At 50.7% G+C, this 12,590-nt stretch overlaps 1 protein-coding gene across 1 annotated transcript in view; it reads right to left on the bottom strand.

Moving 5' to 3' along the window:
- Positions 1-12,590, bottom strand: part of LOC107122026 (mitochondrial uncoupling protein 3-like) — a 20,921-nt gene that overhangs the window by 2,286 nt on the left and 6,045 nt on the right. Inside the window, exons 3-7 of the mRNA XM_015425051.1 lie at positions 11,688-11,898; positions 7,047-7,244; positions 5,013-5,114; positions 4,586-4,766; positions 2,147-2,588 (exon numbers count right to left, since the gene is read on the bottom strand). Of these exons, the coding sequence (XP_015280537.1) occupies positions 2,474-2,588; positions 4,586-4,766; positions 5,013-5,114; positions 7,047-7,244; positions 11,688-11,898 (807 nt within the window). The 3' untranslated portion in view covers positions 2,147-2,473. The remainder of the gene's footprint in view (positions 1-2,146; positions 2,589-4,585; positions 4,767-5,012; positions 5,115-7,046; positions 7,245-11,687; positions 11,899-12,590) is intronic.

The following is a 12,590-nucleotide window of genomic DNA, read 5'->3' on the forward strand; positions in this document are numbered from 1 at the left end:
GGGGGGGGGCTCTGCAACTTACCTGGCTGCTTCTTGCTCTGACTGAGGGCTGCTGGGAGCAGGGGGTGGGGCTTGTTGCATGTGCCCGCCCCCTGGGCTCTTTACTGCCAGAGCTCTGCTCATGTGCACCCCTGCCGGAAACGACCCCTGCTGACATGTATTTTTAGATCCTCGCTGCCCCCTTTCGACAAGAACCTGCTCTCCGTAGGCTGTAGCTGCCCCCTTCCTGTCCTCATTCCTGCTTGCAGCCTCCACCCCTCCGTTTACAAGCACCCATTAATAGAATGATCGGTGTACCTCTGGTTTTGGAGGGAGGCCGAACAGAGGGAGAAAAGAGATGAATACGGGAGGACCTGAGAGAGGTTTATAAAGTTACGTTTGGGGTGGAGAGAGTTGACAAAAGGAACCTTTTCTCCCTCTCCCAAAATACTGGGTCTTGAGGGTCTCCACTGAAACTGATGGGCAGTAGGATCAGGACGGACAAAAGGAAATACCACTTTACACAGAGAGGGATTCAAATGTGGAATTCGCTTCCAGAGGATATAGTGACGGCCCACAGGAATGAACAGCTTTAAAAGGAGATTAGATAGACTCATGGAGGAGAGGTTGTGGGATGCTTGGCATGCAGAAGGTCCCAGGTTCAATCCCCGGTATCTCCAGTTAAAAGATCTGTCAGTAGGCAACCTGAAAGACCTCAGCCTGAAACCCAGGAGAGCCTCTGCCAGTCTGAGTGGACATTACTGTCTTTGATGGACCAAGGCTCTGATTCAGTACAAGGCAGCTTCATGTGTTATTGTGATCATGAGAGGCCTAACAGTGGCTACTAGCCAGGGTGACTAAAGGGAACCTCCACATCCAGAGGCACTAATCCTCTGAATCCCAGAAACCAGGAGGCGACGTAAAGAGAAGGCCTCGGCCTCTCTGCCCTGTTGTTGGCCCTCCAGAGGAACTGGCTGGCCTCTGTGTGAGACAGGATGCTGGATTAGATGGACCCTCAGTGGTCTGACCCAGCAGGGCTCTCCTGAGGTTCTTATGAGGGGAAGACCTCGGCCTCTAATGTCCTGTTGTTGGCCCTCCAGAGGAACTGGTTGGCAACTGTGTGAGACGGGATGCTGGACCACTGGTCTGACCCAGCAGGGCTCTTCAGAGGTTCTTATCAGGGGAAGGCCTTGGCCTCTAGACCCTGTTGTTGGACCTCCAAAAGAACTGATTGGCTGCTGTTTGAGACTGGATGCCGAACTAGATGAACCACTGGTCTAATCCTGCAGGGCTCTTCTTAGGTTCTTAACTGGAGAAGGCCTCAGCCCCTATGCCCTGTTGTTGGCCATTGTGTGAGACAGGATGCTGGACTAGATGGGCCACTGGTCTGATCCAACCAGGGCTCTTCTTATATTTTTTTAGGGGAAGGCCTCGTCCTTCCTGCCCTGTTGTTGGCCCTCCAGAGGAACTGGCTGGCCACTGTGTAAGACAGGAGGCTGGACTAGATGGACCCTCCCTGGTCTGACCCAGCAGGGCTCTTCTGACGTTCTTATCAGGGGAAGGCCTCGGCCTCTCCGTCCTCTTGCTGGCCCTCCAGAGGAACTGGTTGGCAACTGTGTGAGACGGGATGCTGGACTAGATGAAACCTTAGTGGTCTGATCTAGCAGGGCTCTTCTTATGTCCTTATCAAGAGAAGGCCTCAGCCTCCCTGCCCTGTGGTTGGCCCTCCAGAGGAACTGGTTGGCCACTGCATGAGACAGGAGGCTGGACTAGATGGACCCTCACTGGTCTGATCCAGCAGGGCTCTTCTGAGGTTCTTATCAGGGGACAGCCTCGGCCTCTCTGCCCTGTTGTCGGCCCTCCAGAGGAACTGGTTGGCCACTGTGTGAGACAGGAGGCTGGACTAGATGGACCCTCACTGGTCTGATCCAGCAGGGCTCTTCTGAGGTTCTCATCAGGGGAAGGCCTCGGCCTCTCTGCCCTGTTGTTGGCCCCCCAGAGGAACTGGTTGGCCACTGTGTGAGACAGGAGGCTGGACTAGATGGACCCTCCCTGGTCTGATCCAGCAGGGCTACTCTGCTATTCTCATGAAATGACACCATACATCAAGAGAACCGGATAAGAGTGGTGCTATAGGTCACCCTCGGACACGTCTCCTGATACTTACTGGTCTGCAGTGTCACATCCAAATCCGCCAGGAAGAACCTTCCGAGTGAAACTACCTTGGAAGCCATGGCTCACAGTTCCTTTTGAAAGTCTTCTTCTGTTGGCTTAAGTATTAGGCCTCCTGGGCGGTGCAGCCGGTATTAAAGCAATTGTCACAACCAATGTTTGCATCTTGCCACCCTTGACGAGAACATCTTGTGAAAGCTCACGCCGGAGGACAGTTCCCATGTGAAGCCACGTCTCGTGTTTTCCTGGCAGTGTTGCTCTTGGGGAGTGCGTGGCACGATCCACCTCCACCTTCTCAGCTCAGAGAGGGCCGCTGGTGGTTTCAGAACGGGGACTCCCACGCCACCTGGGCCAGAACCATCAACCTTTTCAGCTGCTCAAAGGAGACGAACATCACCACGTTCCAGGAGCCCAGGCGAAGGAATGAGGGCATGAAGCTACGAAAGAGGACAGGGAACCGGTGAAGGTTTCCTCAGAGGCCCAGAATGCTCAGGGAGTTCCCTCCACCCTCACTATTTCCCATATCACAACAATCCGAAATCACACTGGTCTACAGAATGGTGTGTAAAAGATCCATTCAACAGAATTCACTAAAAACAAGAAGTTTTCCCCCACAGCACGACAAGTGGAGTGTTATTTTGTCCGGCTTTGTACCAGACCCCTAATTATACCCACATTCACTCGAACACCCCCAAAGCCCCCTTTACTATTCACACATTTTGTCGAAGAAGAAGAGGAGGAGGAGATTGGGTTTGTACCCCGCCCTTCACTACCCAAAGGAGTCTTAGAGCGGCTTCCAATCTCCTATCCCTTCCCCTCCCCACAACAGACACCCTGTGAGGTAGGTGGGGCTGAGAGAGCTCTGACAGAAACTGCCATTTCAAGGACAGCTGTTATCAGAACTACGGCTTGCCCAAGGTCATCCAGCAGGTGCAAGCGGAAGAGTAGGGAATCAAACCCGGCTCTCCCAGATTAGAGTCCGTGCACTTAACCACTAGAAGAAGAAGAAGAGATTGGATTTATACCTCCCCCTTCACGACCCGAAGGTGCCTCAGCGGGCATACAATCTCCTCTCCCTTCCCCTCCCCAGAACAGACACCCCGTGAGGTAAAAGAAGAAGAAGGGATTGGATTTATACCCTGCCCTTCACTACCCAAAGGTGTCTCAGAGCGGCTTACAAACTCCTCTCCCTTCCCCTCCCCACAACAGACACCCTGCGAGGCAGGCAGGGCTGAGAGAGCTCTCTCTCGAGGACTGCTCCTGAGAGAACAGCTCTGACAGCACTTGTGACTGACCCAAGGCCACACCAGCAGCTGCATGAGGAGGAGTGGGGAATCAAACCCGGTTCTCCCAGATTAGAGTCCACACTCCTAACCACTACACCAAACTAGTGTGAATGTAATGAATATACTGTAGGGGTCCCCAATGTGGTGCCCATTGGCACTATGCCATCCGCTGACACCTTTACTGGCACCTTCCGAGGGTTTTTAGAAAGTAGGCAGAGCCAGGTGGGGCTTTTGCCCAGCAAGTATTCTGATTGGCCATTGGAGATTTGATTGGCAGTGCCAGGCCCACAGCGAGGATTTTGTGGCTCGTGGGGCAAATTTTTTTCTGGTGGGGCTGAAGTTCTCAGTGCAGAAAGAAAAGCCAATTATCCAATCGAAAGCGGTTCCCAGGATAGATCTCTCAAATGCAAGCTGTCAACCACTTGAGAGGATAGTTCTCAGCTGCTGTAAGTTAATAGCTTCTGCCAGCCTAAGCAATAATTCTGAGAACAATCTGGCAGGTGGGGGGTGACGACTTCTATAGTCAAGAAAGCTGACACTGAGTCAGAAAAACTCTCTTCAAAGAGACCAGTTTCTTGAGACAGAGTTAGAAGGGGTCCTAGAGGTCACCTACTCCAACCCCCTTGCTCAGTGCGGGACTATAGCACGCCACTCTGCTTAAAGGAGTGCACGCTTTTTAAAAAAAATGTTTAAATATTATTGAAAAAAAGCATTTATAGGAGAAATTCTTGTGGGCTGTGCCTTTAAGAAAGGGGACGGAACCCCAAAAGTCCCACCATGGCTACGAGTTAGAAGGGGTCCTAGAGGTCACCCACTCCAACCCCCTTGCTCAGTGTGGGACTACAGCACGCCACTCTGCTTAAAGGAGTGCACGCCTTTTAAAAAAATGTTTAAAGATTATTGGAAAAAGCATTTATAGGAGAAATTCTGTGGGCTGTGCCTTTAAAAAAAGGGGACGGAACCCCAAAAGTCCCACCATGGCTACGGGCCTGGCCTGTGCAGATTTTTTAAAACACTGCTTTGGCAGCACCTGCCACCGCAGCACAGAGATCTTCACTGTGTGACTGAAGTTAAGCTGTGGCGATCGCGCTGCACCTCCTGCGGCAGCCATTCTGTGACAGCCATTTCGTCCGAGGAATATCGCTTACCCTTTGTAAAACGCAGTGGGGCCCTCCTTCACCACCATGGTCAGCATGCAATTAAGGGCATTTTTATACTGCCCGGGTTTTGAGTTCATGTATCTTGTCTTGACAACATCCACTGGAGACGCCACCACCGTAGCGCAGAAACCGGCTCCGAAGGCAGCGACAAAATGGCATGGGAAATTATCTAAGGGGGGCAGAGAAAGGAGACCAGATATTCAGCTGAAACATTGGCTGGGGGGGGGGGGAAGGGGACCCAGAGGAAATGGGCCTTTGTGAGAAGGCTGTGCATGGGATGAGGTCAGGGTCTCGCCGTCGCCCGGACATGACGCTATGCGTCAGTGGTAATTCCGGGAGAACTCTGCCCCCCCCCCCCCCGATCAGTAACACGACTTTCCCCCGATGTGTGGGATCCAGCGGGGCGTCTCCTCACCAGTCATGAGGTGATATTTCAGCAGCGCTTCCTTGATGAGGTCATAGGTCACCAGCTCCCCGCAGTTTACGATGGCGTTACGGGTGATATTGGGAAGGGTCCCTAAAAAGGGGCGACGGAAGAAGCAAAGCGATTATGGCCAAGTTAACAAACTATATAAAAAGAAGAAGAGGAGGAGGAGATTGGATTTATACCCCGCCCTTCACCACCCAAAGGGGTCTCAGAGAGGCTCACAAACGTCTTCCCCTTCCCCTCCCCCAAAACAGACACCCTGTGAGGCAGGTGGGGCTGAGAGAGTTCTGACAGAAACTGCTCTTTTTTCGAGAACAGCTCTGACAGAACTATGGCTTGCCCATGGTCATCCAACAGCTGCAAGTGGAGGAGTGGGGAATCAAACCTAGTTCTCCCAGATTAGAGTCCACGCACTTAACCACTACACCAAACTGGCTCTCCGGTCAAAGAATTTGAAAAAAAAGTGGGAATTATTGTGCTTATTAATTTTTGTTGTTGTTGTTCAGTCGCACAGTCAAGTCTGACTAGTCAAGATGAAAAATGAGTGACTTGTATTAAAGTTACTATGTTGCTTTTTATTTTTTTTATTTTCCCATCACTCTAATGATAGCTTAAAGGTAAAGGTTCCCTTGCTCGAAAGCCAGTCGAATCCGACTCTAGGGTTGCGGTGCTCATCTCCGTTTCAAAGCCGAAGAGCCAGCGCTGTCCGAAGACGTTTCCATGGTCATGTGGCCGGCATGACTAAACACCAAGGCACACGGAACGCTGCTACCTTCCCACCGAAGTGGTACCTATTCATCTACTTGCAATTTCTTGCTTTCGAACTGCTCGGTTGGCAGGAGCTGGAACTAGAGACGGGAGCTCACCCTGTCATGCGGCAACCCGGGTCTCGAACTGCTGAACTACCGACCTTCCACAGCCTGCAGTTCAGCGTCTTAACCACTTGAGCCACTGCAGCTCCAATGATAGCTTAGGCAATAATATAATTCCACTAATACAATTAAAGTTATAGATAATACTACAATGATATAAATACAAGTGTTTTCTGAAATAATGCTATATTCAAGACCAAAAAATAGTTTTTGACGTATATATGAACCTAGTTTATTGATATCCTTTTTATTTTTAAAAAATGCTCTTATAAATGTACTCTTTGGTTATAGTTTGATTACGACAACTGTAGTGGTATTAAGATGTAATTGAACATATAATATAATAATCCCTGCCTAACAGTTAATAGACTATTACTATTAATATTAATAGTAACTAATGGTAAGAAAGGCTAGGCTTTAATAATAAATGTATATAGTATATAAAAATCTTTCTAATATTATGTATTTTAAATGTCTATGTTAAATGGCCTATATTTAATGGTGTTTGTCCTTGTTATGAATAAGTTAGGTAAAGGTAAAGGTTTCCCTTGCTCGAAAGCCAGTCGAATCCGACTCTAGGGTTGCAGTGCTCATCTCCGTTTCCACACCGAAGAGCCAGTGCTGTCCGAAGACATTTCCGTGGTCAAGTGGCTGGCATGACTAAACACCGAGGCGCACGGAACGCTGTTATCTTCCCACAGAAGCAGTACCTATTTACCTACTTGCAGTTTCTTGCTTTCGAACGGCTAGGTTGGCCGGAGATGGGGCCAGAGACGGGAGCTCACTCCGTCACACGGCACTCAGGTCTCGAACTGCCGAACGACAGACCTTCCGGTCTGCAGCTCAGTGTCTTAACCTCTGAACCACCGCAGTTATAGATCATTATAATATCTATATCCCCCTTTCCCCTTGTTTTCTGGTACCTCTATTTTAATAATAACAATAACAATAACAATAACAATAATAACAACAACAACAATAATAATAATAATAATAATTATTATTATTATTTTAAAAAGCTATTAAAAAGAAAAAAAATAAGAAGTAAAGCCTTAGCACTGTGGATTCCAGAGACTGGCAAAGTGCTGAAGAAAGGGAGCCGGAGCGTGAAACTGGTCCCGCTTTTAGAGGAACAGATGGCCCAACGTACCTTTCCACAGGCCTTTGACTCCTTCTTCCCGAGCGATGGTTCGGTAGGCATCCACGGTCCCATTGTATTTCTTGGGCCCACCAACTACTCTGATGTGCGCTTGGAAGCGCACCTTGACCACATCGGTGGGCTGGGCGCACGTCACCGCCATGGCTCCCGTGGTACAACCGGCAAGCAGTCGGGTGAAGATGCTGGTATCTGAGAGAGACAGAAAGAGGGAGAGACGTCTTGAGGGTCAGAGTCCATCTTCTGTTTACAGCATTTATACTTCTTTTGGAGCAGCGGTTAGGCGTAGTGTAGCGGTTAGGAGCATGGACTCTAATCTGGTAGGTAAAGGTTCCCTTGCTCGAAAGCCAGTCGAATCCGACTCTAGGGTTGCGGTGCTCATCTCCGTTTCAAAGCCGAAGAGCCAGTGCTGTCCGAAGACGTTTCCGTGGTCATGTGGCCGGCATGACTAAACACCAAGGCGCACGGAACGCTGTTACCTTCCCACCGAAGGGGTACCTATTTATCTACTTGCAATGTCTTGCTTTTGAACTGCTAGGTTGGCAGGAGCTGGAACTAGAGATGGGAGCTCACTCCATCATGCGGCACACTCGGGTCTCGAACTGCTGAACTACCGACCTTCCACAGTCTGCAATCTGGGAGAGCTGGGTTTAATTCCCCACTCCTTCACATGCAGCTGCTGGAGTGAGCTTGGGTCAGTCACAAGTTCTCTCAGGAGCAGTCCTCGAAAGAGCTCTCTCAGCCCCACCTACCTCACTGGGTGTCTGTTGTGGGAAAGGGATTGTAAACTGCTCTGAAACTCCTTCGGGTAGTGAAGGGCGGGGTATAAATCCAATCTCTTCTCTTCATCTCTTTGGAGACTGAGGACCAATGTGGTGACGTGTAGAAGACAGCTAGGGTTGCCCCCACTGGGTTGGGAAATTCCTGGAGATTTGGGGTAGAACCTGGGGAGATGTGGTTTAGAGGAGGAGGGAGGAGGAGATTGGATTTCGGAGTCTCAGAGCATCTTACAGTCTCCTTTTCCCTTCCCCTCCCTGCAACAGACACCCTGTGAGGCAGGTGGGGCTGAGAGAGTTCTTTCGAGGACTGCTCCTGAGAGAACAGATCTGAGAGAACATGTGACTGACCCAAGGTCACACCAACAGCTGCATGCGGAGGAGTGGGGAAGTCAAACCCAAAATGCTGACAACATCAAGCTATGCCGACTAAGAATGCTGCCGGAACACGTCTGATGCTTACAGCTGACCAAACTCCCTGTCGACTGCGAAGTGTGTGTGATTTAAAAATGATATATGTTGTCCTCCCTTACCCCCATCATTGTTAGTCCCGTGTCTACACATGAGTAACTGTAAATTGCTCAGAGCCGGCAGCTCTGCAAGGATTGAACGATCAATAAATTGAAAGATTATTATTATTATTATTAGTATTAGTATTAGTAGTATTAATAAACCCGGTTCTCCCAGATTAAAGTCCGCACACTTAACCACAACGCCAAACTGGCTCAGCGGGGTACAGTGCCATAAAGTCCGCCCTTCAAAGCAGCCATTTTCTCCAGGGGGACTGATCTCTGTAGTCCAGAGATGACATTCGAAGAGGGCTCCAGGCCCTGCCCGGAGTTTGGCCACCGTAAAGAAAGACTACCTTTCAAATCTCACCTCAACCAAAGTTCACTGGGTGGCCCCTATTTTCTCAGCATCTGGATCAGATGTCAGTAGGGTTACCAGCTCCAGGTTAGGGAATTCCTGGAGATTTGGGGGATGGTGGAGCCTGAGTGTCAGACCCCACAGCGGGCAATGAAGTACACACTTGCAGGAAGGTTTTACTTTACTGAAGCCATGAAGTACTTAGAACAGGTTCTCTGTTCAGAATAACACAATGTGCGTTGCAAGGTAGGATAAAGCAGTTTCATAATTACACTAGCCAATAGATATGGTTCCCCCGCGCGCGCACAGGATGCCCATCGCGCGCCCAAACCCTGTGAAGCAACGGTTCTAATATGCTAAACAATTATTCTATTCCCACACTACTGCTCATTAAAGACTAAGCAAAGCCGCCTGCATTTCACCACCTGTGGCCTTGGCCAGATAACGGTACATCAAAGCGGTACTAGCGTTCATGGAAGGGGAATGCAGAGTAATGAAAAGATGAGCGCATGGGAGGCAGGGCTGACATGCGCATAAGAGGTTAACTACAGAGGGGAAACGGAGGGGGGGTGTTCAATCCATAATGCACATACAGACAACAACCTTTGGCAGCTTGCTGACACTGAGGAGGGTTGGGTTTGGGACGGGGAGGGACCTGAGGGGGGTACAGTGCCATAGAGTCCACTTTCCAAAACAGCCATTTTCTCCAGGGGGACTGATCTCTGTAGTCCGGAGACTGACATTCTAAGAGGGCTCCAGGTGCCACCAGGAGGTTGGCAACGCTAGGTGACAGCCATGTATTTTAATGTAATGTTCAGGTTGAGGGGTGTGTGTCTAATTTTACCTTCAAGGGAGGCATATTTGTGAATGCATCCCCCCCCCAATGTGAGTCTGACCGACCCCTTTATTTAGAGAGAGGGCAATTGGTCCAAGGTCACCCAGTGAGAAATCATGTCTGAGGAAGGATTCGATCTCGGGTCTCCTCAGTCGCATTCCGACCTCCACACCGCTCTGGCTGAATATGCAGCTAGGCGACGGCTGCGTACATAACCCTCTGAAAACTCGTGGGCACTCCATGAAATGGCTGAGTGGTCGGGTTAGAACGGATAAAAAGGGAGTCCTTCTTCACCCAAACAGTCATGAACACGTGGGATTCACTGCCACAGGAGGTGGCGGCGGCTACAAGCATGGACGGCTTCAAGAGGGAATTGGATAAACATCTGGAGCAGAGGCCCATCAGTGGCTATTAGCCACAAGGGATAGATAGGAACTCACAGGCTGGGGCAGGTGATGCTCTGTATTCTTGGTGCTTGGGGAGAGGGCTACAGTGGAAGGGCTTCTGGTGTCCTGGCCCCACTGCTGGACCTCCTGATGGCACCTGGTGTTTTTGGCCACTGTGTGACACAGAGTGTTGGGCTGGAGGGGCTATTAGCCTGATCCAACATTGGCTTCTCTTATGTTCTTATACGGAGCAGAGGTCCATCATGGGCTCTTAGCCACAAGGTATAGATAGGAACTCTCGGTCCGGGGCAAGGGATGCTCTGTCTTCTTGGTGCTTGGGGGGGGGGTCAACAGTGGGAGGGCTTCTAGTGTCCTGGCCCCACTGGTGGACCTCCTGATGGCACCTGGTGTTTTTGGCCACTGTGTGACACAGCGTGTTGGACTGGATGGGCCACTGGCCTGATCCAACATTGGCTCCTCTCATGTTCTTATATGGAGCAGAGGTCCATCATGGGCTCTTAACCACAAGGTATAGCTAGGAATTCTCAGTCTGGGGCAAGGGATGCTCTGTATTCTTGGTGCTTGGGTGGGGGGACAGCAGTGGGAGGGCTTCTAGTGTCCTGGCCCCACTGCTGGACCTCCTGGTGGCCCCTGGTATTTCTGGCCCCTGTGTGACCCAGAGTGTTGGACTGGATGGGCCACTGGCCTGATCCAACATTGGCTTCTCTTATGTTCTTATATGGAGCAGAGGTCTGTCAGGGGCTCTTAGCCACAAGGTATAGATAGGAACTCTCGGTCTGGGGCAAGGGATGCTCTGTATTCTTGGTGCTTGGGGGGAGCAAGAGTGGGAGGGCTTCTAGTGTCCTGGCCCCACTGCTGGACCTCCTGAGGGCACCTGGTATTTTTGGCCACAGTGTGACACAGAGTGTTGGGCTGGATGGGCCACTGGCCTGATCCAACACTGACTACTCTTATGGTCTTATGTTCTTAATAGCGGGTGTGCCATCACATCCAATGTTCCCTCTAAGCCAGGGGTGTCAAACATGCGGCCTGGGAACTGGATCAGGCCCCCGGAGGGCTTCTATCCCACAGTGGAACTGGCTGTCTTCTGCTTCTTCTTCCAGTTTTGCTGTTGCTGCATCACTGTAGGTTTGCAGCTTAAGAGATACACACTTGAACAGCATACTCGAGATTGCAACAGCACAGACATTTTGATGCAATAATTCAGAGCAAGAGGTGTCAGTTATCAGACACTGTTAAACAAAATATCGCAAGAGTGCTCATGTTTTAAGCATGTTTTTATTTAAAAATTTTTAAAAACCCCTTTGTGTTTGTGTCCTTTATAAAGTTTATCTCTCCGCTACCTGGCGTTACATTTTGTGATACACATGTCAGATCCGGCCCTCATAACAAATGAGTTCGACACCCCTGCTCTAAGCTGTGAGCAAAAAATTCTACTTTGCGATCTACTGGCATTAAAGCTGTGAAGCGAGCAATTTGGCTGCTGCATAAATCAGTTTGCTCCGGAGCCGTCCTTCCTGAGCTGAGACGAAAATGTGGGAGCCGGAGGCTAAACGACTGTGAGCTGGCTCACACTAACCTCAGCTTAGAGGGAACCCTGCTCCGGAGCCGTCCTTCCTGAGCTGAGACAAAAACGTGTGAGCCCAGAGGCTTAAAAAATGGTGAGCTGGCTCACACTCACTCAGCTTAGAGGGGACACTGATCGCATCCAAATCTGCTCTGACACATCTGCTGGCGGCGGCGGACTTACTGTCCGATCCCTTGGGGGTGTAGAGCTGCTTCACGGAGTCGTAGAGCCCGATGCGGATGGATGCAAAGCTCATCTGGCGCTGGAGCCCGGCCACCAGCCCGTTGTAGAGGCTCGTGGGACCCTCCATCCTCACCATGGTGGCGATGGTGCCGAAGACGCCCTTGTACTTGACGTTCTTCCCAGTCTTGGAGGCTTTCGATTCCCCTTGGATCTTTAAAAGGAAATTGCGCTCGGTCACAGGTGAGTCTGCAATGCTGAAACGCCACAGGGTGGAACTAGTCTAACTGTTACGGCTTCTCTATGGAAATCCTTGCAATGGCAGTTTGGTGAAAGAGCAGAGGATTCTCTCTCAGTCATTCCTCGCCTCTTCACGTGAAGACAGGAAGCTGACTTAATACTGAATCAGACCCTCGGTCCACCAAGGTCAGTATTGTCCACTCAGCCTGGCAGCGGCTCTCCAGGGTCTCCGGCCGAGGTCTTCCACATCACCTCCTGCCTGATCCTTTTAACTGGAGATGCCGGGGATCGAACCTGGGACCTTCTGTGTGCCAAGCAGAGGCTCTTCCACTGAGCCCCAACCCCTCTCCACGGCTCTCCAGGGTCTCAGGTGGAGGTCTTTCCCATCACCTCCCACCTGATCCTTTTAAGTGGAGATGCCGGGGATTGAACCTGGGACCTTCTGCATATCAAGCAGGGGCTCTGCCACTGAGGTCTTCCACATCACCTCCTGCCTGGTCCTTTTAACTGGAGATGCCGGGGATCGAACCTGGGACCTTCTGCGTGCCAAGCAGAGGCTCTTCCACTGAGCCACAGCCCCTCTCCATGGCTCTCCAGGGTCTCAGGCGGAGGTCTTCCACATCACCTCCTGCCTGATCCTTTTAACTGGAGATGCTGGGGATTGAA

The sequence above is a fragment of the Gekko japonicus genome, unplaced genomic scaffold, assembly GCF_001447785.1.
Source record: "Gekko japonicus isolate JY-2015 unplaced genomic scaffold, Gekko_japonicus_V1.1 scaffold2548, whole genome shotgun sequence".
Taxonomy (NCBI): Eukaryota; Metazoa; Chordata; class Lepidosauria; order Squamata; family Gekkonidae; genus Gekko; species Gekko japonicus.